At 37.8% G+C, this 27,599-nt stretch overlaps 1 protein-coding gene across 1 annotated transcript in view; it reads left to right on the top strand.

Annotated features, from left to right (window-relative positions):
• LOC150087932 (USP6 N-terminal-like protein) overlaps positions 1–27,599 on the top strand; it is a 173,741-nt gene that overhangs the window by 87,903 nt on the left and 58,239 nt on the right. Inside the window, exons 5-8 of the mRNA XM_090369968.1 lie at positions 5,678–5,785; positions 9,452–9,561; positions 13,584–13,632; positions 20,810–20,875. Coding sequence (XP_090226094.1) covers positions 5,678–5,785; positions 9,452–9,561; positions 13,584–13,632; positions 20,810–20,875 — 333 coding nt within the window. The remainder of the gene's footprint in view (positions 1–5,677; positions 5,786–9,451; positions 9,562–13,583; positions 13,633–20,809; positions 20,876–27,599) is intronic.

Genomic DNA, 27,599 nt, shown 5'->3' with positions numbered 1-27,599 from the left:
TAGAGAGTGAAAAGGACCTGGGGGTAATTGTGCAGGCAGATATGAAGTTTTCTGGGCAGTGCAGACAATCTGCTAGAGTAGCTCATGGTGTCTTGTCAATGATATACAGGAATTTTTCTAGCAGGGATAAGGAGGTGATTATCCCCTTGTATAAGGCAATGGTTAGGCCACATCTTGAGTACTGTACAGGTCTGGAGGCCTCATTTTAAGAAGGGTGTAGAGCTGTTGGAACGAGTACGAAGGGCAACAAGATTAGTGAATGGAACAAAGGGTTGCTCTTATGAAGAAAGTCTTAAGTTTTGCAAATTACAGTGTCTGGAGACTAGGCACTTGCAACTTGATCGAATTGAGGTGTATGAAGCCTTGTATGGTTTGAGCATGCTCACTGCTGATGGGATTTTTCCTATTGCTCAGAATAATTGGCTAAGAGGGCATAAATTCAAATTGAGGAAAAACAGTTGTAGGATAGATGTACGGAAGTTTGCCTTTAGCCAGAGGGTGGTTGATTGTTGGAACAAACTTCCATCTGTTGTAAAAGTTGATAGTTTAAACAGATGCAAGGCAGAACTAGAAAAACATTTGGAGCGGGTGGATGAGTGAAGTGAGAAGGGGGGGTGTTTTTTTTTTTTGGCTGATTCTATATAAGCTTGCTTTCTTGCATTATGTGACCTTGCTAATGCTAGAAGGCGCCTCCGTAGCCAGGTGGGCAGGAACAGCAGTGCATAGCACACGCTTCTTGATTAGACTGGGGTTTGAGCCCATGACCACCAAATACGGAGGATGCGGAAAGGTCAGGGAATGACCACTGCATATCCCTGGAGCAAGATGGCCTTAGTTGCTAATGCCCCTAAAAACCAAATAACAAAAATAACTAATGCTTGTACAGCAAAGGATTACTAATGATTGCCACTTACTCATATCCAAATCCAGTTCATGATCCAAAAGAAGTTTTTAAAGAGAACGAATTAATGAGCTCCCGAAGAAAAAACTCCTGAACTGAAAACTTCTGGCAGAAACAATCCTAAACAGGATTGTTTAGGCTTGTATTCACCAGAAGCTATTTTTGCCACCTGAGTAACTTATGTGCTGAATTGCCAGCTGCATGCCTTTCTGTGAAAGTGTATTAATATTTTTTGGTTATTTACTATCTAGAAACAAGAGACAAAGGAAAGACAGACTGAAACTAATTTACTTTTCTAATGAAAACAATCCTAAATACAATTGTTTTCATTAGGTAAGTAATCATAAACAATGAGAAACAAGGAAGCTGGTTATTCAACCATATTATCCCTACTCATATTCCTCTCTTCTGGTTTGAATAAAAGCAGTTTTCTTGTTTCTTTTAAATAGTATCCAAATGTTTGAAAAATCTAAACATAGCTCTTCACTCCAGCATGTCTCACATTCATGTACTGAGATGAGATCTATAACCCCCCCCCCCAGGGCTCTCACATTGCTTGTCTTGACATTGAATTGGATTAACTGCTGAATATGGGTTGTTTAAATACATCATAGAAAAGCATACACTAAAAATGATGGGTTACTTCATAAGTATTTTTATTTTTAAATAACTTTCCAGTATTATCATACTTCTATTGTGGCACCTCCATAGCCAAGTTGGCAGGTGCAGCAGTGCGTAGCACACGCTTCTTGATTAGACCAGGGGTTCGAGCCCGTGCCCACCAAATACGGAGGATGCGGAAAGGTCAGGGAATAACCACCGCATATCCCCGGAGCAATATGGCCCTGCTCAGAAAACTTCATATCTGCCTGCACAATTACCCCCAGGTCCTTTTCACTCTCTACCTCTGTCAGTGTAGTACCATACAGTTAATACGTTACTCTGGGGTTACTGCTTCCCATATGCAGTACTTTACATTTGTCAATGTTATCCCCAGAGCAATATACCCAGATCCTTGACATAACGTGGCCCGGACAATGCCCCCCACATACACACTACTCGGACTCCCTCCAGTCACTATCTGGCAGAGTAAAGGTAGCAAGATTATACACTAGCTGATTTGGGAAGCCTCCTAGAGAGTTACCAATAGGTTCGGTCTAGGGTACTAGCTAGCGGCCGTCCTGTGAACACCGTTTTAGTGCTGAAATGTAAGGAAGACTGGATCTCGCCACAATGTTCATCAATCATACTGCATGACGGAAGAGATGGGGGCGGGTTCACCGGAACTTAGCTCTGGAGACTAAACATGGGTTCCACCACTTCAAGCCTCCAATAAGCAAAGTGGTGGTATTGCACTGGTTGATGAGAGTCAAATACCACCTAGTACTGCCTGGTAACACAGAAGGGCGGCATTCCTTCATGTGGTGTGGGTGCCACACCTTGACCCCTGCTTATGTTGGTTCACACCTGGGTGGTCACCCACCCAGGTGTGAACCAACTTTTTTTCTTTTCTGTGTGCTTGTGCATGGAGGTTATACCCAGGATTACTAACAGTCCCACCATCGTGAAGGTGTAAGCAGAGGATTTGGCTGTATTGGATAAAGGCTCCATTGGAGAAGAGACAGTCACCAAGTTGTGATCTGAAGTGCCTAAAGCACCTCTCACTTCAACCGTGTACTTAGAAGGGTTGTTTGTGAGAAAAGGATCAAGCCTGTTGGCTGTATGATTAGGATTGTCCGGTATTCTTGTAGGTAAAAGCCTCAGCATCTCGACCTGCTGGGTCGGTGTGACTAGAAAATGGAAGCCAGATGGAGTTGTGAACATTAAAATCACCAAAGAAAATTACCTCACTGTTAGGAAAGTTGGACTGGAGAAAGTCAAGTAGCAAAGAGAGGAAGTTAAAAAGCTCCAAGTGATTAATGGAGTTGGGAGAACGGTAGAGACAGCAGATGAATTTTACACAATGAGGTAGAGAGATTTTAAGCAAGAGAAGATCGAAGAGAGTGGATTCCAAATTGCCAAGTCTCTGACAGGGAATATCAGAACAGACATATGCACAAGTACCACCTGTGAGGCGAAAGGAATCATACAGTGAATAATTTGGGCATCGGATATGAGCAGTAGTTGAATCAACCGATAACTGAGATTCTGTCAGAAAAAGTACATGGGGTTTGGGAGACTGCAAGTGGAAATGGACATCGTTAAGATTAGAATTGAGACCAAGTATATTTGTGAAGTGAATTAGGAAGTGCTTGGGAGGTTTAGATCTTTTCGCAGATAAGCTTGCTCTATTAGTTTGACAATTCATGGTGTAATCAATAGTAAGAAAAAGTGGGTGGGACATGCTGTATGAAGTAATGAAATTTTTGGATATGGCGTACACATGGTAAGAATATACCCAGATCCTTGACATAACGTGGCCTCAACAATGCTCCCCGCTTAAACACTACTAGGGCTCCCTCCAGTCACTATCTAGCAGAGTAGAGGTAGCAAGATTATACACTAGCTTATCCGGAAGCCTCCTAAAGAGTTACCAATAGGTTCGGTCCGGTATACTAACTAGTGGCCAGCCTGCGAATACCGTTTTAGAGCTGTACCCTCGAAATGTAAGGAATAATGGATCTTGCCACGATGTTCATCATAACCTCAAAAGTCATCAATCATACTGCATGATGGAAGAGATGGGGAAGAGTTGACCAGAACTTAGCTCTAGAGACTAAACATGGGTTTCACCACTTCAAGCCTCCAATAAGCAAAGTGTGGTGGTGTTGCACCGGTTGATGAGAGTCATCTACCACCTAGTACTGCCTGGTAACATAGAGGGTCAGCATTCCTCCATGTGGTGTGGGTGTCACACCTTGACCCCTGCTTACGTTGGTTTACACCTGGGTGGTCACTCACCATGTACTTGTGCATGGAGGATATACCTAGGATTACTAACAGTCCCACCATCGTGAAGGTGCAAGCAGAGGATTTGGCTGTCACAGACCATCCGGACTTTGCCGAAATTGGGTCCACTTGACTTGAGTGTCACCCGAATATCAGTTCCATCAGCATTTTAGACTCCAGATAGCAAGTGCAGCTTGTCTGGCATATCTGAGAGAATGTCTGTGACAACCTCAACGACCAATGTGTGATAAGTACTTATGGAATTCTGAGTTTACTGCTATGAAATTTGGTTGTGTCTTATAGAATAGGGAGTATAATTTATACAGTATGCAGAAGAAACTGTTTAGCAAGATTGAATCATCAGAAGCAAGTAATTTCTAATTTTTGTTTTCCTCTGTTCTTGCTCTACTGCTTAGGAACTTAATTGAAATAGCTCCCCATTTATTGGTGAACACTAGTACTGCCTGGTAACATATAGGTCATCTTTGATATGACCTTGAATGTTCTGTAGTGAAATGAATTTAAGTGTACTCCTATTTTACAACAAATTATTGCAGTTCATCTTGTATTAAAAGAATTGCTGTAATCAGCTGTCAGCAGTTTGTTGAAATGAAGACTTTTAAAGCTTGTAGAACTAATATCTTAGTACGTAGGCAATCAGCACAATCCTTTTCTTTTAAAATGAGCATAGATTACCTTGAATGAGTAAATGGCAGTCATGCTTAGCTGGAGGCTAACCAGTATTCAACAGGGTTACATTAAACATAAATACAATGAGACATGACATAGACATATCCTCTGAGTTCACTTGCGAAAAGATGTGGCAAATCCATGGAAGCAGTTTCTTTCTCCTGTGTATGGAACTCCATGCACTAATTGATCATTCACCAAGTAATAGCATTATAGGTGCCACTTTATGTACAGAACTAAAGGTGTGTAGTGCATCACAGCTGAGATCGACATGCCTATCCTGCATCCTTCATCAGCTATGAGAACGTCATCAGATCTAGCAGATCTGATGATGATGAATCCCATCAGCATTGAGCCTGCTCAATGCTGATGGGATTCTTCCTGTTGCCCTGATTACGACCCTCGGGGAGGGTTATAAATTCAAATTGAGGAAAGAAAGTTGTAGAATAAATTTGCCTTTAGCCAGCGTGTAGTTGATTGCTGGAACAAATTCCATCTGTTGTGGAAGTTGAAAGCTTAAATAAAGTCAGGGAAGAACTGGACAAATTTCTGGGTTGAGTGATGGGTAAAATTGGAATTTTTTTTTTTTTTTTTTTCTTTGGCTGATGCTGTATAAGCTTGCTTTCTTGCATCATATGCCTCTACTAATGCTAATGCTAAATGGACTTCACCGAAATTGGGTCCACTTGACTTGAGTGTCACCCGAATATCAGTTCCATTAGCATATTAGACTCCCAGGTAGCAAGTACAGCTTTGTCTGGCATATCTGAGAGAATGTCTGTGACAACCTCAGAAGGCACCTCCGTAGCCAGGTGGGCAAGAGCAGCAGTACATAGCACATGCTTCTTGATTAGACCGGGGTTCGAGCCCATGACCACCAAATATGGAGGATGCGGAAAGGTCAGGGAATGACCACCCGCAATATGGCCTTAGTTGCTAATGCTCCTAAAAACCAAATAGCAAACAAACAACAAACTTCTATTGTTATGTTATACTAAATGTCTTGCAAGTTTAGAACCTAACCACCCCTTTCCGCATAGTTCCTTAACTTAGCCTTTATTATGCATCTTTATGAATTCAATCCCTCGAAAACCAAGGTATGTAATGCTATTCAAAAATGTCTGTGACTGTTTTTATGTATGTTTTTCTACTTTTCTGTTTCCTTACATATATATTTTTTAATTTATATATATATAGTTGAAAAGAAGAGTGTATAAAGGCATTCCAAATGCAGTTCGAGGAGAAGTTTGGTCTCGTTTACTCAATATTCCCCGTTTAAAGCTTGAGCAAGAAGGCAAATATTGGGTATGAACTGACCTTTAACTTTATGATACATAATTATTTTTATTGCAATTACGGCGATTATTCCATGTATGCAATATAGTCAAAAAGTTTCCAAATTGTATTTTCTTAAATAATTAAATAAAAAAATAAAAGAGGAATTCACCACTAGGTGGCTAGTATCAACAATGCTGAATTTTGTGCTCCATAATTTTAATACTTTTAGAATGTTTTTGGTGTTTGTAAAGTTGGCAAAAATACCTTAAACTTATCCAGACTGCTTCTCTATTATATTACAATTTCTTATGACCTACTTTTTTGTTTGCGACATTTCATGCATCCCAACCTTAAACTGGATTGACCACTTGAGTATAGTTTACATTGTTTAAGTTGCAGTTTTCTAGTGACCCACTTACATAAATGCCTAAGAAGTCAGTAACTCGTGATGTGAGTTGCTGTCATCTAATCCTTTTTTTTTTTTACCTAATGTTTTGGTCATTGTCGCATAGTAAAATAATAATACTCTTTAATATAAGAAATTAAACAAATTTTAGGCGAGATGAAATTAGCAAAAATATTCACGGTCTGCCCATGTTCTAACAGGGGACTCTTGTGTAATATATAATAGAACACACTGTTATATATGTAAACACTATTTTCAATTGAAAAGAAAGCTAAATAAAACTGCAGTTAAAACCTAAGTTTCCGCTGAAATTGTGCTTTTCATACATGGTGGAGCTCTTCTGATAGTATGTCTACAATCCAAGGTACTGTATGGAACACCCAAGATCCTCATCAAGCAAAAGATGGTTTTTTTTTTTTGATTTGGTAGTTGTTGGCGCATCGGCTTCTGTGGCCATATTGCACCTCCCAAGGTTTTTTTTTTGCAGTACTTTGATCCAAGCCCGAGGCGGGAATCGAACCCGCAACCTTTGGGTTGCCGGGGCAAAAGATGTGAGAAAGAAGTTACAACTGAACCATTGAACACTTCCTAAGGTGTTTCATTGACAGACTATAAGAATGATAAAAATCTATTTGATCAGATACTGGAAAAATCACATAATATCAAGGCATTACAAAATTGAACTGAGAATTCATTCAAATGCAATCAAACCAGATATTGGTTGTAAATAGGCACAAAGTTTGGGGGGGCTTGGTGCAGTTAAACCAGATAATCTGCACTAAGTCTGTTCTATAGAGTGTACTCCCTTCGGTTTATGATATTTACCTGAATCTGAAGAGACATTTCGCGAGTTTAGTGTCAAACAACTTTAACTACAAAATTGCATTTTCTTTTTGCGATAACTTTAGTTTTACTTTATACAAAAAACAATGCATATCATGTCATAGAACTGTATCTCTCTAGTACTTTATGAGTTAGCTTAGGCTGCAACTACGTTTCCCGGTAAACCAAGAAAATGTCAAATGACTTTTTTTATGGTTAATTACAAAAACATCAACTACAAAATGATTTTGTAGTTAACGTTGTTTGACACTAAACCCTCGATTTTGGTTGATGTAAATCCATGCTAATTGGAAATTGATGTGAGATGTGATTGATTCAAAGATTGGGAGCAACCTTGCTGAAATCGACCAGATTTAGAGCCGACAAAGGCCATGATTGACATGAATAAGGTTATTCATCGGGCACCTCCGTAGCCAGGTGGGAAGGAGCAGTAGTGTGCATCACATGCTTCTTGATTAGACCGGGGTTCGAGCCCATCACCGCCAAATATGGAAGATGCGGAAAGGTCAGGGAATGACCACCGCATATCCTGGAGCAATATGGCCTTAGTTGCTAATGCTCCTAAAAACCAAAACAACAACAACAACATAAGGTTATTCAACTTCTTAATTCTTAACTATCACATATTGGTATGCTGCAGTGTTTAGAGACCTCCACACACAATTGCTAACCTCCACACTCAGAGCAATTAAGCAGTTTACAGAGATAAAATTCCCTGATTCAGAAAAACAGTGTGCATTCCATGTTCTTCACACAAATTATTTTACTGCATTTGACATGCATTAACATTTTAAAATAAATAACCAGAACTGTATGTGCTACTTTAATATTAAAATAAAATACAAGGTACGCTGATAAAAGCGATAAACAATCCCAGACTGAAAGCAAGCATTAAATCAAAACTGGCCACCGCAGTAGCCAGTTCCTATCTGAATCAGTTATGATGTTTTTAAAAATGATGTTTTTTGCATCATTTTTAAAAAATAATTTTATTTATTTATTTTTTATTTTTTATTTTATTTTTTTATCAGTTGTTCTAATGATCTCCTGCTTCCATATGAGTCATTGTTTGCAGGGAAACTAATTTTGCAATACAACATGTAAATAGACAGAAAGGAACTGCTCGGAGATATTATAATCAAAGCTTCACATGGTCATGCTCCTGTAGGTTTTAATCTCCATGAGCTTATTTGTAGAGTAGAGTGTCTTCATTACAGTTGCCATTTTCTTTACAGTTTACTGTGAGGTACTGTTAAAAATATCACTATGTAAATCTAAAGAATTGAATGGTAATATTTCTAGTGTAAACAAACATAAACAAGGGTTATGTACTTTTGTAATCTCTATTCCATGCCCCAAATTAGCAAAGTTTTATAAGTATAAACAAACTGAATGGTATATTAATGCCACACAAAATCAAATAATACCTTTTTTTTTTTTAATTGCGCTTCAAAATTGAGAATGCAGTGTTGTAATAAACAGTCTCAATGCAAAGTTATAACTTTAAAAGAAAGAATAGCAGTACACTTTTTCTCTTTATTTCAGAAAAAAATAGGGTTTTTTTTTTTTTTTTCACTTAACAGATATCCCTCAAGTTACATGATTAATGCATTCTTGGAAATTTTTTCTAAAAACAGTATCTTCAAAATCAGCATGTCATAGAAAAGAATAATAAGGTTGGGCTACATTCTGTATCAGGCTATCACTTTTTTTTATTTCACAAGTACTTCCTCAGGTTATGAGTATCACCGACAAACTTCATAGAACAGTAATAACAGAGAGTATGAATTGTAGCTAAAAATTCTAACAGTGTTTCAAGATGTCACATGCTGTCTGTAGTTTATAAAAATTTACTCTGTAACTGAATAGGCCACAATTGACAGATGCGGTAGCTGTTTCCCCCTCTTGGAGGAAGTTTATTTTTTGTAAATATCCAGTTTAAAATTAACATTTCACATGGGACAGTAATTAAAAGCAAAGGTATAAATTATGAATCTACAATAATTAGTCATAGATAACACTAATTACTGTCGATTTAAAAAAAAAAATAACAGACATATGGAAGAACCACTAACATAACACTGGAAACTGTCAAAATATAATAGCTGGTTTTCTTTTAAGTTTGCAAGTAGATATTTGCTGCTTTTGCTAATTTCCAGTTAGGGGTTCTTCAGCATGTTCTTCCTTTTTTTTTTTTTTTTAATATGTTTTGAAGGCACAATCTTCTCTCTGTATAATAAGACATAGAAATTTTGTCTAGCACTACATCAATAATAGTTTTTAATTACTTTCTTGAGTTTTTTATTGGTATTTTAATATAGAGTAGAAAAATTAAAAGCTTCCTTTTTTATTGTAATGAATGCAGCATTTGAATAGCAAACTAACTAGTTGGAAAAGTTTTCTTAAATTTCTAATATTGCTCATCATTTACTTATTCTTTTTAGGAAATGTATGCATTAGCTAAATCATTTTCGACAGATATTCGTCAAATTGACTTGGATGTCAATAGAACTTATAGAAATCATATCATGTTTAGGGAGAGATATGGTGTGAAGTAAGTAGTTAATTTTGATTATCAATTAATTTTGTCATTTAACAGTATGGATTGCTGTAGATTATTCTAAAGAATATTCTGTTAACTGCCAGAAGTTAATAAATAGGAGGGAACCAAAAACAACAACAAAAAAAAGATTCATCCATGAGGATAAATTTGACTAAAATCTTTATTTTTAAACTATCGACAATGTTAAAAATGTTCTCCATGAACCACAGTGCAATTGCAAGTGCTCCAAACAATTCATCGGTTCATTTCTGGCAGAAACTCATGTTACTGACATGCTCTATCAGTCATGAACATATATCATAAAAATCAATCCCATCAAGTGTGTGGGACTGATTTTCACGCCCACCCCTATAAAGGTAGAGGGTTTTTTTTTTTTTTTTCTGCCTCTTCTCAGTACTACTCTAACGTCAAGTATCTTTCAGGAAAGTGAAAACATTGGTCAGTAGCACTAACTATTTAAAATCAACGACTGTTTAAAAAAATATCAAATTGCCTTGGATAAAGATCACCTCATGCAACCTCCACATAATCTTTTGTAAATTAGATTTACTTATATCAGTGTTATCCATCACTCGAATCTAGAGGCAGTAAAATGAATAAACCTTAGTTTTTGTTTAATGGAATATAGTTATTTGATCATAACGTGCCCATCCCTTCTAACAGTTTATCTAGTTCTTCCTTTAATTCAAACTACTACCTGCCTCTACAACACCAGATGGGAGTTTATTCTAACAGTCAATGACCCTTCCTGAATTTCAATTTGTGCCCCCTCATATGTGTAGTCTGAGTATGAAGGATTCCATTAACATTTAGCTTATTTAATCAATTCAAGGCCTTAAACACCTCAGTCATATCTTCTCGCAGGTGCCTAGTCTCAGATGCTACAATTTGCAAATCTAAAGCCTTTCCTGGTGAGTGCAACCTTTTGCTCCCCTCACCAATCTTGTTGCCCTTTTCTGTGCCTGTTCCAACAGATCCACATCCTTCCTAAAACGAGGCTTCCAAACCTATGTGGAGTACTCAGGTTTTGGACCGTTGCCTTATACAGTGGCGGACAAAAAAACTGCATCACCTTAAAAAAAAAATAACATTTGTAGTGAAACATGTAAGATATTGTTTGATTACAGTCATTTTGTTTGCCGCAAAACAATGGTATTGCATCAGATAAATGCTTCAGATAATTGCATTAGACAGTAATTGTAAGGTATTGCATCAGCCATTTATATAAATATGCCATTGGAAGGTATACACACTCATTAGTATCCTGTTTTGCAGAAGTGTAAGCATGGCTCCATATGTTCAGTTGACACTAGTAAAAAAAAAAGTGTAGCTGTTGCTCTGTCCCAGGAAGGGCTTTCTACGTGTGCTATCACTGATAAAATAGGCTGCCACCAATCAACAGTATTCCGGGTGCTGAAATTAAAGAGTGAAACCAGTGATGTGAAGAGAAGACCTGGATCAAGCCGTAAGAGAGTGACTACGCCTTCCCAAGATCAATATTTGAAATGGCTGTGCCTTTGTAATTGCCATACTAGTGTTCCTGATCTAAAACTACACTTTGAGATGGCCTCTTGTGTTGAAACAAGTGCACTAACTATTTAAAGATGGCTTTTGGAATGTGGTCTGCTTACTTATCGGCCCAAGAAGAAGAAGCCTTTGTTAGCCAATAAATGAGGAAGAAGTGACTTGCTTGGGCTAAAATGCATGTTTCATGAACAAAAGAGCAATGGGACACCATCATCTTTTCTGATGAATCGAAATTCAACCTGCATGGCTCGGATGGGAAGCAATATGTCAGAAGACAAAAATCGGAGGCATACCATCCTGACCGCATAACACCGACTGTAAAGTTCCCCTTTGGTCAGATGGTCTGTGGATGCATAGCAAGCAAAGGGGGTGGGAGAATTAAGTTTAACAGAATGGTGAATGCAGAAACCTACACTGCTATCTTGGAGGAGTGCCTGAAACCCGTTATTAGGGATCACCACACAGACATCCAAAACTGCATTTTTCAACAGCACTCAGCACCTTGCCGCACAGCAAAATTGGTAAGTTTTATATGCTATTTAGATTTAATGATGAGTTTGTCTTCTTGTCTCACAAGGCTTAAAACATACTTACACCATTCTTTCCCCTCATTTTTCTCCCTTAAGGTGCAGTCATATCTCAGAAATGCTGGCATTACAGTGTTGGACTGGCCCGGCAACAGTGCAGATTTGAACCCTATTGAAAATTGCTTAGAACAAGCCAACAAGTAAGATTTAGCTGCAGGAGAGCATTGTAAGGTGAGGTTCCATGAAATTGGACCCCCGTATATCCAGAAGTTGATTAACTCTATGCCAGATCATTGTAAGGCTGTAATTGCAGCTCGAGGAGGAACAACAAAATATTGAAGACTTATTTTGTTGATTTTCAGTACATAATACTATTACGATAACTTGTCATTTCAGTTTGTACACATAAATGCAATAAAATGCACGTTTGATTGTCATGATTGCCATTTGCATGATTTCTCATATTTCCATTAATTAAGCATTTTACCCTTTGGAAAGATATTTATGGCAGTTAGATATATCATGTGGCATCTTTTTATTGGATTTCATTCACAGAGATATATATCCCATCTAACAAATGCATTTTGAACGTTTCTGCAACCCACAATGTAGGCAAAACACATTATTTGCAAAATTCACAAGTGATGCAATTTTTTTTTGTCCGCCACTGTCCAATGGGATAATCACCTCCTTAACCCTGTTAGCAAAAATCCTGTATATCATTGACAAAATTCCATAAACTTCACGTCTGACTGTTTGATTACCCTCTGGTCTTTTTCATTTTCCACTGCTGTGAATGTGGTACCTCAAACACCACAACCAGTCAGCATCAATTCATTGTCCAACTGTCCAAATTCATAAAAAAAACTTTTCTAATTTATTTCTTCTACTTCTGTGTTATGTATTTCACTTGTTTTTCCCAAAAATTACAATGTACAGAAATTCAGGTGTTAATATCAACAGGTATCTTCTGTTTTCTCAACCTTCAAACTCTGCATGGTATTTAGTACTATAGATTCTAATACCTTTCATGTTAAGAGCTTTCATGCACATAAAAAAAAAAAAAAAAAAAAAAAGAAAGCAAAAGTTGAAATTCTGATCTAGAAATTGCTGAAATTGAACCAAGTGATACATAAATAGATATAGATCGTATTACTGTATAAAAAAAGGGGGGGACAGCGAGTTTTTTTATGATTTTGTCACTTCTTTTTTTCCAAATTCTGATATGATTTTTGACAATACGTTCAACCTTAGGAGTGGAGTTCAAATAAGAGCAGATTAATTAAATGAATACAAATTGTTTATTTTTACAAAACTCAAAAATTTTATGAATTCATTGCCCGTAGTCCACACATGTTTAGAAAGCTTATCTCCCCTCCATCAACTCACATATGGAAAGATTAACAGTGAGAGATTTTTTTTTTATCTTGATTTTATATTTCACAATAAGTTCATTTTGTTGGGAGTGAGGTAAAATTAAGAACAAATTAATATTTAAAAGTATTTATGTACAAAGTGTTAATTTTTACGAAACTTAAAAAATTTCATAAACTCACTGCCTGTAGCCCACATATTTTAGAAAACTGTTTCCCTCTCATCAGCACATGTTCTGAGCACATGTTCATTAGCATTTTACAACAGAGTACATAGAGTGCATATCTCTTGTGGTAGCATGCAGGCTCAATCTCATGATGTGTGTCACTCCAGTATTACAATTTTTGAATTTTTAATGAAATTTTATTAAATTATTATCGAAATTTTAATGCCTTTATAGATAAAAAAAAGAAATGCATTTTTTTAATTTGAAAGCAGGAGTAGGAGGGAAATGGTTGTCATCCCACCACTATCCAGCTACATAAGGTGGAAAATATTGTTTATAATTATTATTATTTATTTTTAAACTCCATAGAAATTTAAAAAACTTCTTGTATTGTAAAATGGACTGTTTTTCTTTTTCAGGCAGAAAGAACTTTTTCACATTTTATCAGCATATTCCATGTATAACAGTGTGAGTATTGAATTTCAGAATATTAGTTGTAATAAGTATGCTTAAACTAATAAAAATGAATATCCTTCTAGAATATTGCAGTAACTATTCTAGAAGGATACTTATTTCATAGTACTGAACTTTATGCATACATCATTTATAAGACTTCTGTGACGGAGACTTTTCCTCCATTTTTTCCCTCTATTGATTCTGGTTTTTTTATTTTCTAAACCTGCAAAAGGAAGAACCATATCCTACTAGGACAGTGAATGCTAGACACTCTTGGTCATCTTCTATCTAGTTTCCGTGGTGCAGAGAAGATCCAAATGTCCAGATGGAAATAACTGCTCCATAGCATTTATTATTTCTAATGCTGCAGACGTTTTTATAGAGTAGTTGGAGAATGGTGCTAGGAATTTTAATATGGTATTTTTCTTTTATATTTGTTGTTTGATAGAGCACAGTAACCTCCATTTGTGATTCTGCTTGGGATAAGCATATATGCATTAGCATTAGTTGAGGCATATGATGCAAGAAAGCAAGCTTATGCAGCATCAGCCAAAAAAAGCTTCCCCTTTCACCCATCTGGTCACTCCAAATGTTTGTCTAGTTCAGTGTTGAATTTATTTAAGCTATTAACTTACACAACGACAGATGGAAGTCTGTTCCAGCAATATGCTACCCGCTAGCCAAAAGGCAACTTCCACACATCTATTCTACAACTGTCTTTCCTCAGTTTGAATCTATGCCCCCTCAGGTTCTTAATCTGAGCAAGCGGAAGTATCCCATCAGCATTGAGCCTGCTCAAAACATTCAAGGCCTTATACACCTCAGTCAGATCACCACGCAGGTACCTAGTCTCCAGCATGTTATGGTACAAAGACAGTAGCAGGCAGGAGATGATAGATTGGTGTTTAATTGGGGATATGGGATGGATATGATAATATGCAAGACTATCATGTTTCTATTTATTTCTATCTTAATGTGTTGTAGCCACAGCCAGTTATAAATGAACTGGTCAGAACCCTGCTTTGCAGTGCTGCAGCTGAGCTGTCTGCCATGGTTGAAGGTCTCATAAAATAGTTGAATTATCACTCCAGTTGGACACGTGGATGGGTGGGAGATTTTGTTAACATCCTGCTGATTATATGCCATTTTAAAAGCTGGGCAGGTGCGACTTTTAACTGCCAGTCGCTATGCAGAAAGAGATAGTTGGAGCTGTTCTTGACAATGGCTGCAATTTGGGTGTGGAGAATACTTATCAATGCATTTTTAGGCTGTCTTGCAGTTCATACCTTTGAAGAGGCAACTGGGCACTTTTTTTCAGTAGGGAGCCCCACTGAGTGACTTTTGGAAAGAGTTGAGAGGGCCATCCTGTTTACAATAAGGGATCAAGATGCAGTTATGGCCCGTGTTGAAGAATTGTCAAGGTGTTTATGTACAGCCTTTGGATGGTCAACATGATGAATGGTAGTAGCACAATAAATAAAGTTCTGTCTCCTCAACCTTTAAAAATACAGTATTTAGGTGGGTAGAATATTGAAAATATTCAATAAAACAATTAAAATATAAAAACTTACTTTTTTTGATACCTTTCTTATGTGAATAGGCTTTAAAAACTTATTCCGATGAACTCTTAAATTCATGTTTTTTGCCCTTCTGAATGATTCATTTGTGAACTTTGCTGTTTTTTTTTTGTTTTTTTTTTCTCTATCTTCCAGGGGTCTGTATCTTTCTTGGGGGATGAAAATTTGTCCAATGAAAGTAGAGCAGAATCCTTTATTTTTTTCAGCATGGAGCTTCCTGTGTCATTGTGTAGAATTCTTCAGACTTCTACTCGCTTTACCACTTCATTCAGGACTGGATCATTTGTTTCAGTAATCTCTTTTATTTCTTCTAAATGCTTGAAAACTGATTCAAAATCCTATGCCTTACAAGATCTTAATGTAGAAGTTTCTACTTTATCACCACCCCTCTTCTTCTTGGTCCCACAGTTTATCCAGATGAATGAGCTCTTCATTTGTCAGTGCCTCGTCATGTGAAGCAATCAAGTCATCACCATCATCTTTCTCCATTTTCCCAAAAGCCTAACTTTTTGTACAGTTGCACTAGTAATTTCATAGAATTTGCTCTGCAAATTCTATGAAGGCAAATCAACAAGCTGGCCATAGTTTTTTCCAGACATCATTTGTACAAACATTTTCAATTTTATGGTTACTAGAACTGAATCTCATGCAGCTGTGTTCATTATATCTGTAAATTGAACATTCTCAATCGGTTTATCTGTTTTTCATTCTCGAAATGAAGAATCTCAGGTATATTTCACTACCCTCAACTGAGACCAATTAATTCAGCCATGGTATAGGGAAAAGGCCCATAAAAATTTTGGTATCACTGATAGGATTTGAACCCAGTAGCAGACATTATATAGTTGTGCACAGATGAAAATAATATTGCTCCACTATCCTTGGGGAAGTTACTATGAAAATTAGATGTGATAAAGATTTATGGCCTGTATGCATGCTGCATGGCTAGCTGATTAGATATACCCCCTCCCTTTCTTCCAAGGAATAAACTTCTCAATCAGAGAAAGTCATGTGTCTATACCAGGCTTACAAAGCAGATAGTCAGGTACTGAGGGATGTTTTGTGTATAGTTCACCAAGAGAATGCACCAGTAGCTGGTCTTGGCACATTATAGCCCTAGCTGCTAATGCGCCAATAAAATCGAAATCAAATCAAATCAATGCACCAGTAGCACAGCTTTGGTGACTCTGAGTGCAATATAATAGTTGATGCCAGTGCAAGTATCATAGACACTGCTGCCTCTACTGGAGTGTTCATGCATAACAGTATCTAGTGTGTATTGAAAATGATCTCACATCCAGTCAATGGCAGTCCTGTGACTGGGAATAGCTTTGATGTTGGGATGCCAACAGATGAAAAGAATTGTGCAGTCTAACACAGAGTTTGCAATCAGTCAAATGACAGTGAATTGCAACGGGGTATATTAGAACGATGTGTTGCAGACTCTCACAAATGAGGTGTAACAGTGCAGTGTCGTCAGGTTGCACTCTTAGTTGGCTAAAAACAAATAGTCATTTTTAGCTAATGATTCATACCTTGTGACAAGGTATGAATTTTTAAGAAGTAGACACAGTTTATCTGGCCTGATGAATCTCTGTTAATCTTGTTCTTGCAAACAGACATTCCATGCTGATGGCAAGAGGGATATTTTAACTGATTTGTACTGCTGCTGCTATACTTTAGTATGGCAACAGCAGTACAGATCAGTGGACCCATCATGCCGGGTGTCAATGCTGCATACTGATGGTGGTGGAAGAGTGATGGGGTGTAGAGTTCCACACATTTACAATCAGTACAACCAATTCCAGCAGATCAACAGCTAAGTGCCACAGCTTACTTGAATATTTTTGCCAAATCTTTATGGTCACCATTTATCCATCTGGTAATGACCACTTCCAGCACCATGTATTTTGTAACAAGGTATGAATCATTCAGGAGTATAAGGGTGATATTACCATACTTCATCGGTATGCATGGTTACCATATCTCAAGCTTGAGCATCAGTGATAAATGGGATCTGCCACCATTAAATCTGAGACAATTGCAAGATGCAGTTTTCATAGACCAGAATTCTTGTGGAATGCTTTTGCAACTTCATAGAGTCTGTTCCCCATTGACTAGAGGTGCTCAGAAGGTTGAAAGAGGCACTAGTCACTATTAGGTTGGTCTACCTAATAAACAGGTCATCCAACATATTAGGTAGAAAGACCATCCACTTCCATAGCACTAATTGACAGTTTATTCCAACAATCAATTACTCTGACTGAAAGCAAATTTTGTACATCTGTCCTGCTACCATCCTTTCTCAATTTAAATTTTATGTCCCCTTAATATGTGTGTCGTTTGAGAAAGAATAAAGGAGTAAGAAAGCATTTAGTTTACTCAGTCTATTTAAAGCCTTAGATAAAGCTTAAAAAAGCAAGTAGATTATAATTTCTACATATTTCTCCCTTTTCATATGCTTTTGAAATATAAATTTTTATATATTCTTTCAAGAGATGCACATAAAAACCTGCACTGCAGCATGCCAATTTCTTAACCTTTCCAGAAATATGCTTAAATAGTATTTCTAACTTTTATTTCTTCTAGGTGATAGAACACCTTTGATGGATTTTCTTTTACAGGACTGTATGACATGACAAGGGGGATACCATTTGGATGATTTTCATATGATGGAGAACCATTTGATGGAATTAGGTTAAGGAGTGTTATTATATCTATAATAATCCTAGCTTATATCATTCCATGATATAAGCTACTCTGTAATCAAGTCACACAGGAGGTTAGGCAGGCAAAGACAGATTACGAGAAATCTTTGGCAAAGGACGCTAAGAAAAACTGCAAGGATTTCTTTACTAATATAAATTCTAAAAGGAAGGGGATGAATCTGATTGGTCCACTTGATATTGATGGTTCGACCGTTGATGATCCTGCTCAGATAGCAAACAAACTGAATGAGTATTTTGCGTCTACATTCACACATGAAGAGTTATTAAGGTTCGAAAATGCCAGGTTATCAAATTGTAACAGAGTGCTTAATGATTTTGTAATAACTGAAAGCAAAGTGGAGGAGAAATTGTTGAAGTTAAACATAAAAAAGGCACTGGGGTGGATGGGATCTATCCAGTTATATTAAAGGAGGCAGTGAAGGAAGTAAGCAAACCCTTAGCCATAATTATGAGAGCATCCTTGGATTCAGGGAAGGTCGCAATTGACTGGAGATGTGCAAATGTATCCCCAATTCACAAAGGGGGGATTGAAGGGTGACACGAGTAATTACAGACCAGTTACTTTAACTTCTGTTCCGGGTAAAATAATGGAGTCACTGGTTAAAGATGCATTGCAGGATCATCTAGACAAGACTGCAGCAATAATTCAGACAGCATGAGTTTGTTAAGGGAAAGTCTTGTCTGACAAATTTGATAGGATATTATGATGTGGTTACAAAGGAACTGGATGCAAAAAATAATTTTGATATCTTATACTTAGATTTCAGGAAAGCTTTTGACACTGTTGTGCATGGAAAGCTACTGTACAAATTTGAGCAGAATGGTATTAAGGGTAAGTTGCTACAATGGATAAAAGGATGGTTGAGTGAGAGAAGACAGAGGGTGGTAATCAATGGGTGCTGCTCTTCTTGGACTAATGATATTAGTGGACCCACATGGTTTGGTGTTGGGTCCACTGTTGTTTTGTATATTTATCAATGATGTTGAAGGTATATCAGGCTTAGTGTCAAAGTTTGCAGATTATACAAAGGTTGGCAGGATTGTTAATGACAGTAATGGCAGTGTGCTACTGCAACAGGATCTAGAAAATTTGGGCAGATGGGCTGGGAAGTGGCAACTGAAGTTTAAAATTGATAAATGCAAAGTACTGCATATGGGTAGAAGTAACCCCAAAGAATCGTACCAACTGTGTGGTACTACACTTAAGGTAGTAGAAAATGAAAAAGACCTGGGAGTAATTGTGCAGTCAGATATGAAGTTTTCTGAGCAATGCAGACAGGCTGCCAGGGCAGGTCATGGGGTTTTGTCAATGATATACAGGAATTTTGCTAGCAAGGAAAAGGAGGTGATTGTCCCTCTGTATAAGGCAATGGTCAGGTCACGCCTTAATTACCCTCTACAGGTCTGGAAGCCTCATTTTAGGAAGGATGTAGATTTGCTTGAGCATGTACAGAGAAGGGCAACAAGATTGGTGAGGGGAATGAAGGGATCCTCTTACCAAGAGAGGCTTAAGTTCTGCAAATTGCAGTGGCTGGAAACTAAGCACCTGCGAGGTGATCTGATTGAGGTGTATAAGGCCTTGAATGGGTTGAGCACGCTGAATTCTAATGGGTACTTCCACTTATTCAGATTATGAACCTAAGTAGGCATAAATTCAAATTGAGGGAAGACAGATGTAGAATAGATGTGTGGAAATTTGCCTTTAGCCAGCGGGTGGTTAATTGCTGGAACAAACTTCCATCTGTCCTGGAAGTTGATAAGTTAAATAAATTTAAAGAGGAACTGGACAGGCATTTGGAGGGAATGGTGTGATTTTTTTTTTTTTTTTTTTTCCCTTTTTTGGCTGATGCTGCATAAGCTCATACACTTGCTTTCTTGTATCACATGCCACTACTACTACAAACTTCCATCTCGTGGAAGTTGACAGGTTAAATAAATTTAAGAAGGAACTGGACAAACATTTAGAGGGAATATTTTTTAGTTTTTTTTTTTTTTTTTTGGCTGATGCCGCATAAGCTCATACACTTGCTTTCTTGCATCACATGCCACTACTACTACAGAGCACCACTAAGAAATATTTATTGTGATTAGTGATTCTTGACAGAGTTATATCTGGAAAGAATTTGGTGTGTGATATCATCCCTGCAACATACAGGAAAAGAATCGGTTGTGGTTGGGGGAGGGGAACAGTGATAGAGAGAGAGAGACCTGGACATCAACAGCTGCCTTTATGCTTTCAATGACAGTCCATGACTACTTGATGATATGGAGATAATCTTGGAGCCCCATGATGTACTGTTCCAGAAATCAGTTGGTCTTCATTTACTTTTTATATGGACAGTAATACACATCTCCATTGCACTCATTCAGTTGAATTTATAGAAATGAGAGGTATTCAAAGAATGGAATGACCTGCTAGATTCCCTGAACACAACCTTATAAAAGATGCCTGGGCTGCTTCTTTGCGGAGGAAATTTGCCAAGAACCTTATATGAAAATCTGCCCTTAAAGAGGAAGAGAATGGATTTTTTGCATATTCATCTCTTGAGTAGCCTTTTTGTGGCAACATGAAGTATATGTGTGTGTGCATGTCTAAATACAGGGTGTGCCTAAAGTCAAAACACTAATTTGTTTGATATGTTATTCAATACTGGATAAATGAGGAATCCATTTCACTGATCATCAGTAATAACAAATAAATATATATGTATAAATGCCATACACTATTTTACATCTTAATTTCAATTTTGTGATCTTAAACTTCAGTTCAAAAATCATTAGTCACTTTGTCACTTATAAAATTCTAATTATTCCCTCCCGCTACAAATACTGTTGATGATTTCTTTTTGTTCTCATTTGATTCTGCTTATTTCTATATTTTAGGAAGTTGGATACTGTCAAGGAATGAGCCATATTGCTGCCCTTCTCCTTATGTTCCTGAATGAAGAGGTATAGTTTCTTATAATGAAGATTTTCAACATAATTCATATATGAAAATAAACTTATTTTGAAATATTTAGAATTTTTATTGCAATTTCCAAAAAAATAAATATTCCACTTTTATAGTTTCCTTATCTCCAAAAAATGCCCATCCACTTCCACCTTAAACTGTATTAAACTCTCCACCTCATCCACCTTCTGGAATAATTGATTCGAGTGATTTACAATATGCCATCCAATAGTAAACTTTGTAAGATCTTGCCTTTCATTGCTCCATAAGATTTTGTATTTGTGCTCTCTGGTTCTTGTAGAAGACCATTAAAAATTGGGGTAAGGCCTCCACTCCATCTTCTATATACCAACAACAACTATGCTGCCCACAGAGCCAAATACTCTGACTTCTTGCCTGTCTTACTGATGGGCTTGAACTCAGATCTGCTGCCATCTTCCAAATAATACTGTATTTGGGAAAATGTCTCATTAATAGCGCGTAGAGTTGCTTGAGCAAGTACAGAGAAGGGCAACAAGATTGATGAGGGGAACAAAGGGGTGGTCTAACCAGAAAATGCTTAAGTTCTGCAAATAGCAGCATCTGGAGACTACGCACTTACGAAGTGATCTGATTGAGGTGAATAAGGCCTTGAATGGGTTGAGCAGGCTCAATTCTGATGGGTCTCTTTCTCATATTACGAACTTTAGGAGTTCGTAATATAAATTGAAATTGTGGAAAGATAGTTGTAGAATAGATTGCCTTTAGCCAGCAAGTAGTTTATTGCTGGAACAAACTTCCATCTGTTGTGGAAGTTGGGAGCTTAAATAAATTCGAGGAGAAACTGACAAACTTTTAGAGGGAATGGATGTGCGAAATATTTCCCCCCCCCTTTGGCTATAAGCCTTTAAGCTTGCTTTCTTGCATCACATGCCTCTACTACTACTACTAAATCAGCTAGTAGTAGTAGTTATGCTGAGTTATGTGCTATAGTGTTAGCCTTGGACCACGTTTATCAGATATGAGAGGTGCCTCCGTAGCCAGGTGGGAAGGAGCAGCAGTGTGTAGAACACGCTTCTTGATTAGACTGGAGTTTGAGCCCGTCACGACCAAATACGGAGGATGCGGAAAGGTCAGGGAATGACCACCGCATATTCCTGGAGCAATAGCAATATGGCCTTAGTTGCTAATGTTCCTAAAAACCAAATAACAACATCAGATATGAGAATTTAATCCATACCTGACCTGGGTCTAGCAGATGTTCATTCTCTTTCTGAGTTCTCACTCAGAAAGAGAATGAGTGAGAAAGAGTTCTAGTCTGCTCAGGAATCGTAGAGGAAGTTGTTCTAGCTTGCCTCTGCATAGAATATGCATTCCTGCTGCAGGAAGATGACTCATCCGTGTGTGAGGATTGTGGTACTTTTTTTTAACCATTCATCATATTTTAACTGACTGTGCATATTATAGATAGGAATATGTTTTATATTTTACCACTTTTAGTCTGGCTGAATCTTAATACGCCCAGTCAGATTTTATCTGACAGTGACAAAGTGTCAGCCATTTTTAATTATTTAAAAGCTATAAATCCTTTTACTCTTATACAAAAAATGTGCCTTTTAATACCTCTTTTGACTTAGCAACCTAATTTGTTGTCTCTGAAATTTTTAAACTCTTCTCTTTTACACAACCTTTTTTTGGCACATAATAGCCTTAGTTGCTTCTGGGCCAATAAAACCTAAAACAAACAATCTTCTAGGATACACAATTATAAAATTCTTCTGTATTACTGATAAAAATATACTTACCTCATCCCCTTCAGGGCCTTTATTACAATTCAGGCAGTTCCTCCCTCCCTAAGGCATCTAGGATTCCGTCCTTTTCCAGCAGACTACATGTAAAGCAATGTAAATTGCTTTACATGTAGTCTGTAAAGCAGTTTACCTAAATTGTTCCCTATAAAAACGATGATTAGTGCTCCTTAGCAGCTACCCGTCTTTCAGTCCTCTCTAGAAGTTTTTTTGTACAGCCTCCAGACTTGAAAATCTGTTCCAGTTGCTGTCTTGCCATCTTCTTATATATAGTAGTATTTTTCCCTGAACCATCTTTAACTCCTGCCCCTCATTTTAAACAACATAGTCTGGTTTTGGTGATTAACCACCCTCCCAATCTTCAAGTGTCATCCAAACTTGTCATTAAGGAAGATTAGAAACAAGTGGGTCACCTTGCATCAATCCATGAAGGATTGTGCTTGCCCCCTTGCCTATTGTTCTTTAGTTTCTTTGATCCACCTAAATCTTTGTTGTAATCCTGACTTTCACTAGTTCATGTAATAACTTTTTGTGGGCAACCATATCAGAAAAAAACTTTACTAAAATCGAAGTATATAATTGTCAAAGTTCTCTCTCTCTTTGTTTTTTTTTACTGATTTTTTTTATGATTGCATCATTGTAGCTATTCAAATTGATTAAGCACGACCTCCTTTCATGAACCCATGCTGCGATTCCTTTAGGGTTCCATTCTTTTACAGGTGGTTCTGTATTGTGTCATTAATCATAGCGTAATAAGATTTAATCTCAGCATATTTTTTACATAGAATCTTTCAATCTATAATATGGTTATTTACCCTTGTGCCTATTATTTGTTATCAGATGTGTGAACTGTTCTTCAACTTCAAAAAAAAAAAAAAAAAAAAAAGAGAGGTAGATAGGAAGATATAGATGGAATGTAATTTCATAGCAATTATTAGCTTGCTTGCTTGCTGTACTTTATCAAACAATGTTCCAGTAGTCTGAGCATATTGTAACCAATCTGAAACATGTGTTTATCAGTTACTAACACAAACTTAACACTTGTAGCATGGTACTAGTAGTGGTAGTAATAGACAGAGTTAAAAAGAAATGAGTAAAAATTTAATGTAACTGAGAGTAGACATAGAATTATTATTGAATTGATGACTTCGGTTGTTGTAAAATTAATGCAGTTTAGTTCTATGAAGTTAAGGCATTTACTCCATGAAACATGCTTCTTTTATTATTAATGAGACCAGATATCAGAATTAAGTTGAATGCTAATAATTGCCAGATTTAAAGTGCCATAGAATACTTGATATGTCTTGACAGAACACTTTGGAGACAACTGTAAACAACTTAATATTTTTCCTTTGCAGCATCGGTATAAAATCTTTAAAAAAGACACCTTGACATGGACACCTGTACATGATGAGGGGACCACCCCCAATGATGCTGCTGGTTCTCCAGATTAGCATCACTGTGATCCAACACCAACGGCCTAGGTTCCAGGCTAACATAGGAATCCAGCATGTTTGCTGTGTGTTGCAACCTGTGAAAACTTGGAAAGGGGAATCTTGGTGGTTGAGGGGCCCAGCTCCAACACACCACTTCAGTCCCCTGCTTCAACAAGACAGGTGGTTCTGGATGGCTCAGCCAGGATCATTCAGCTGGTTGGTTCTCCTGCAAGGGTCAGCAGTGTCAGTGTCATGCCCCTACCCTCGTGGTATGAGGGATAGGATTCAAGCTGGTAGCTGTGCAAGTATGGTGTCTAGGTACCCCTGGCATTCCACTCCTAAGTGCATTTATTGCTTGCTGGGTAGTTGGCATCCCATTTGGGCTCTATGGCGGGTGGGGAGCCCAAGCACTGAACTAAAATCAAAAATACTGTTAATCTTGATAAAATTTTTTCTTCAAGGGCCCCAACATAGTCCCTACCTGAAATAAAAACAGTGAAACAGATAATGCCAATTCAGCAAAGAGCCCGCAAATTGAAATACTGTCAGGTCCAACATTTTTAATTATGCACAAGGCTGGTGCTAGCATTTGTGGTGCCTGAGGAAAAACTTTGCAACAGCACCTAATTCATATCATATCTTAACATGCATATATATGCAGTAATGCATCTAGCAGCACATATTTTAGGTGGCACCTGTGACAAGTGCCCCTCTTGCACACCCCTAGCACCAGCCCTGATCATGCATTCTAACACCAAGAAACCTATTAGGAAAATTTCACCCTTTTTAATACAGAAAGGTTTAGAGGTTTCCAGGTTTCCTTAAATCAGTTAAGAGGCTTCATTCTGGAGATCTCTTAATTAAAACCAAAAACGACAAGCATTTTTAGCAGCTATTTCAAGCAACATCAATCAGAGGAATACTGATTATCGTAACACCACATAGAACACTAAATTCATCAAGAGATGTCATTTCATAGTGGCACCTCCTTGAGGTTACTGAAGAGGAAATCTGCTCTGAACTAAATCCACAGGGAGTGATAGCTGTTAAAAGAATTTCCACACTTAGCGATGGAAAGTTAGTACCAACCAACCATGAAACATAGTGCTCATGGTTATTACTCCAAGATCTCCTAATTCGATAACAGCTGGATTCTTTAATTGCAGGGTAAGCCTGTACATCCCAAACCACATGCCACTACTACTACAGAGCACCACTAAGAAATATTTATTGTGTGTAAGAAATACTCCCTCTGCTCCTTATTGTTTCAAATGCCAAAAATATGGACATTTACAAATGCTTGCCTGTGCTTGGTGCAGCACAAAAGACCATGAAAGTAATGCATGTTCAGCTACCAAACCTATTTGTGCCAACTGTTAAGGTGAGCATCCTCATACTCAAGGGCATGCTAGCAGTGGAAACAAGAAAAGGAAATACAGCGACACAAAGCTGAGCTGAATATTCCATATCAGGAGGTGACAAAACTGGTAATGCCATTAAGTAGCAATAAGCCCACTTATGCTCAGAAGGTAGGGAAGTACTCTTGGGATTACTTCCCTGCAGCCTTCTGAATGGGATTATCATATCAAACAGATATGATAATCCCACCAAATGAATCTTTTGCACCCATTGCATGCTACTTATTGAACACTCAAAAGCCAGTACAAAGTACTCAATCAGCTGTCACTCCCATATCAATACTGCTTACTGCTCCACCTCTAACTAAACAAAATAATACGAATAAAACTAAAAAACCTGACTCACTACCTGCAACAAATGAAGGCAGTCTTGGAACGTTTTGTGGATAAAGATATGGACACAGGACAATGTCCATACTTCTCCAAAAAAGGATAAATATAAGACTGGAAAGCAAAGCCCTCAGCACTTCAGGAGTCATCTGACAGACCCATAAAAAAGCCCAGATTATGGCCAAATTCATGCAATGGAATTGCCATGGATTCCGATGGAATGCCGATGACATCAAGGCCCTCCTCCATAGGCACAAACCAATGTGCCTTTGTTTGCAGGAGACATATCTAAAGGCAAATGAAGACTCTACCTTATGTAATGTCAGCATAATACATAAAGACAGAACCTAGGATCGACATCTCCCAGACAGATCTTGGTGATCTCATTGTGCAACTGCCTGTTCCTATTCTTTTATTAGGAGATTTTAATAGGCATAATACTCTCCGGGGTAAAGCACACACTAATATGATGGGCTGTAAAAAAAAAAATAGAGTGCATTATCGAAAATAACAAGCGCGCTCTCTCGCTCTCTCTCTCTCTCTCTCTCTCTCTCTCTCTCTCTCTCTCTCTCTCTCTCTCTCTCTCTCTCTCTCTCTCTCTCTCTCTCTCTCTCTCTCCCCCCCCCCTAAATGGGGAAACAAACACCTTTTTTCCACATGGCTACCCATATTTACTGCCACTGATCTCTCCCTCTGCTCCTCTGCTCTCTTCCTTCTGTTCACATGAGGGGTGAAGAAAATCCCTATGTGAGTAATCACTTTCTGTGATATCTCTTCTGACTGGAATGCCTTTGAACATCTGGCACAATTTGAAGAAAAAATTAAACCACAGTCTTCATTTGAAGAGGACAAGTGTGAGCCAGCATCCCATCAGTACAGTTTCATACATTACAGAAGGTATTGGCCATGCAGCAGCAGTTGCAATTCCAAAGATATCTACACTGTTTCCACCATTTCTAAAATCTTGGTGGAATTCAGAATGCGCAGCAGCAGCAAGAAAAGCCCAAAGCAAGGCATGGGGAATATTCTGCTGATTTCCCACCTCTGAAAATTTAATATCCTTTAAATATGCATGTGCCAAAGCATGCTGTATATACAACGTCAAAGCCAAAGGGAACCTTGGATCTACTTTACCTCCTACATAACCCAGGCTGCTCTGATAAGATTCAAAAAATGAACAGGAAATATCCATCATGCCCTTCGGCGATTCTAGAGCATAATGGATGCCCAATTGCAGATCCAGCTGCAGTTGCAAATACTCTAGGGAAAATCTCGTCAATAACATCACTCCCCCCCCAGGGTTCTTGGCCCTAAAAGAAAAAAGTGAAACATCCATTAAACTTCTCTTCAAAGCCCTTTACACAGGAAGAGTTTAGCACAGCAGTCATTCTGTCACAAGCAACTGCTGTGAGGCCAGTGACATCCAGTATGATAACCTACCTTTCAAGAGAATCTCAGGATCATCTTTTAGCTTTATTTAATAGAATCTTTCTTGGCAAAGAATTTCTGAATTCCTGGAGGAAGGCAGTTGTTCCTGCTTCCCCAAAACCAGGAAAGGATCCTAGAAATCCAATAACTATCGTCCCATTGCCCTGACAAGCTGTTTGTGGAGGACCTGGGAAGAATGGTTAACACGTACCTCATATGGTATTTGGAAACAAACAGTCTACTTTCAGGACACAGTGCAGCTTCCAAAGAAACAGATCAGAGGTTATTGCTCTTTTTATTAAAAAGAGCAATAACCTTCCTCTT

This window comes from Mastigoproctus giganteus, chromosome 3, assembly GCF_048544385.1.
Source record: "Mastigoproctus giganteus isolate SK-2022 chromosome 3, ASM4854438v1, whole genome shotgun sequence".
NCBI classification, from domain to species: Eukaryota; Metazoa; Arthropoda; class Arachnida; order Uropygi; family Thelyphonidae; genus Mastigoproctus; species Mastigoproctus giganteus.
This window is presented reverse-complemented; position numbering and strand designations above follow the sequence as displayed.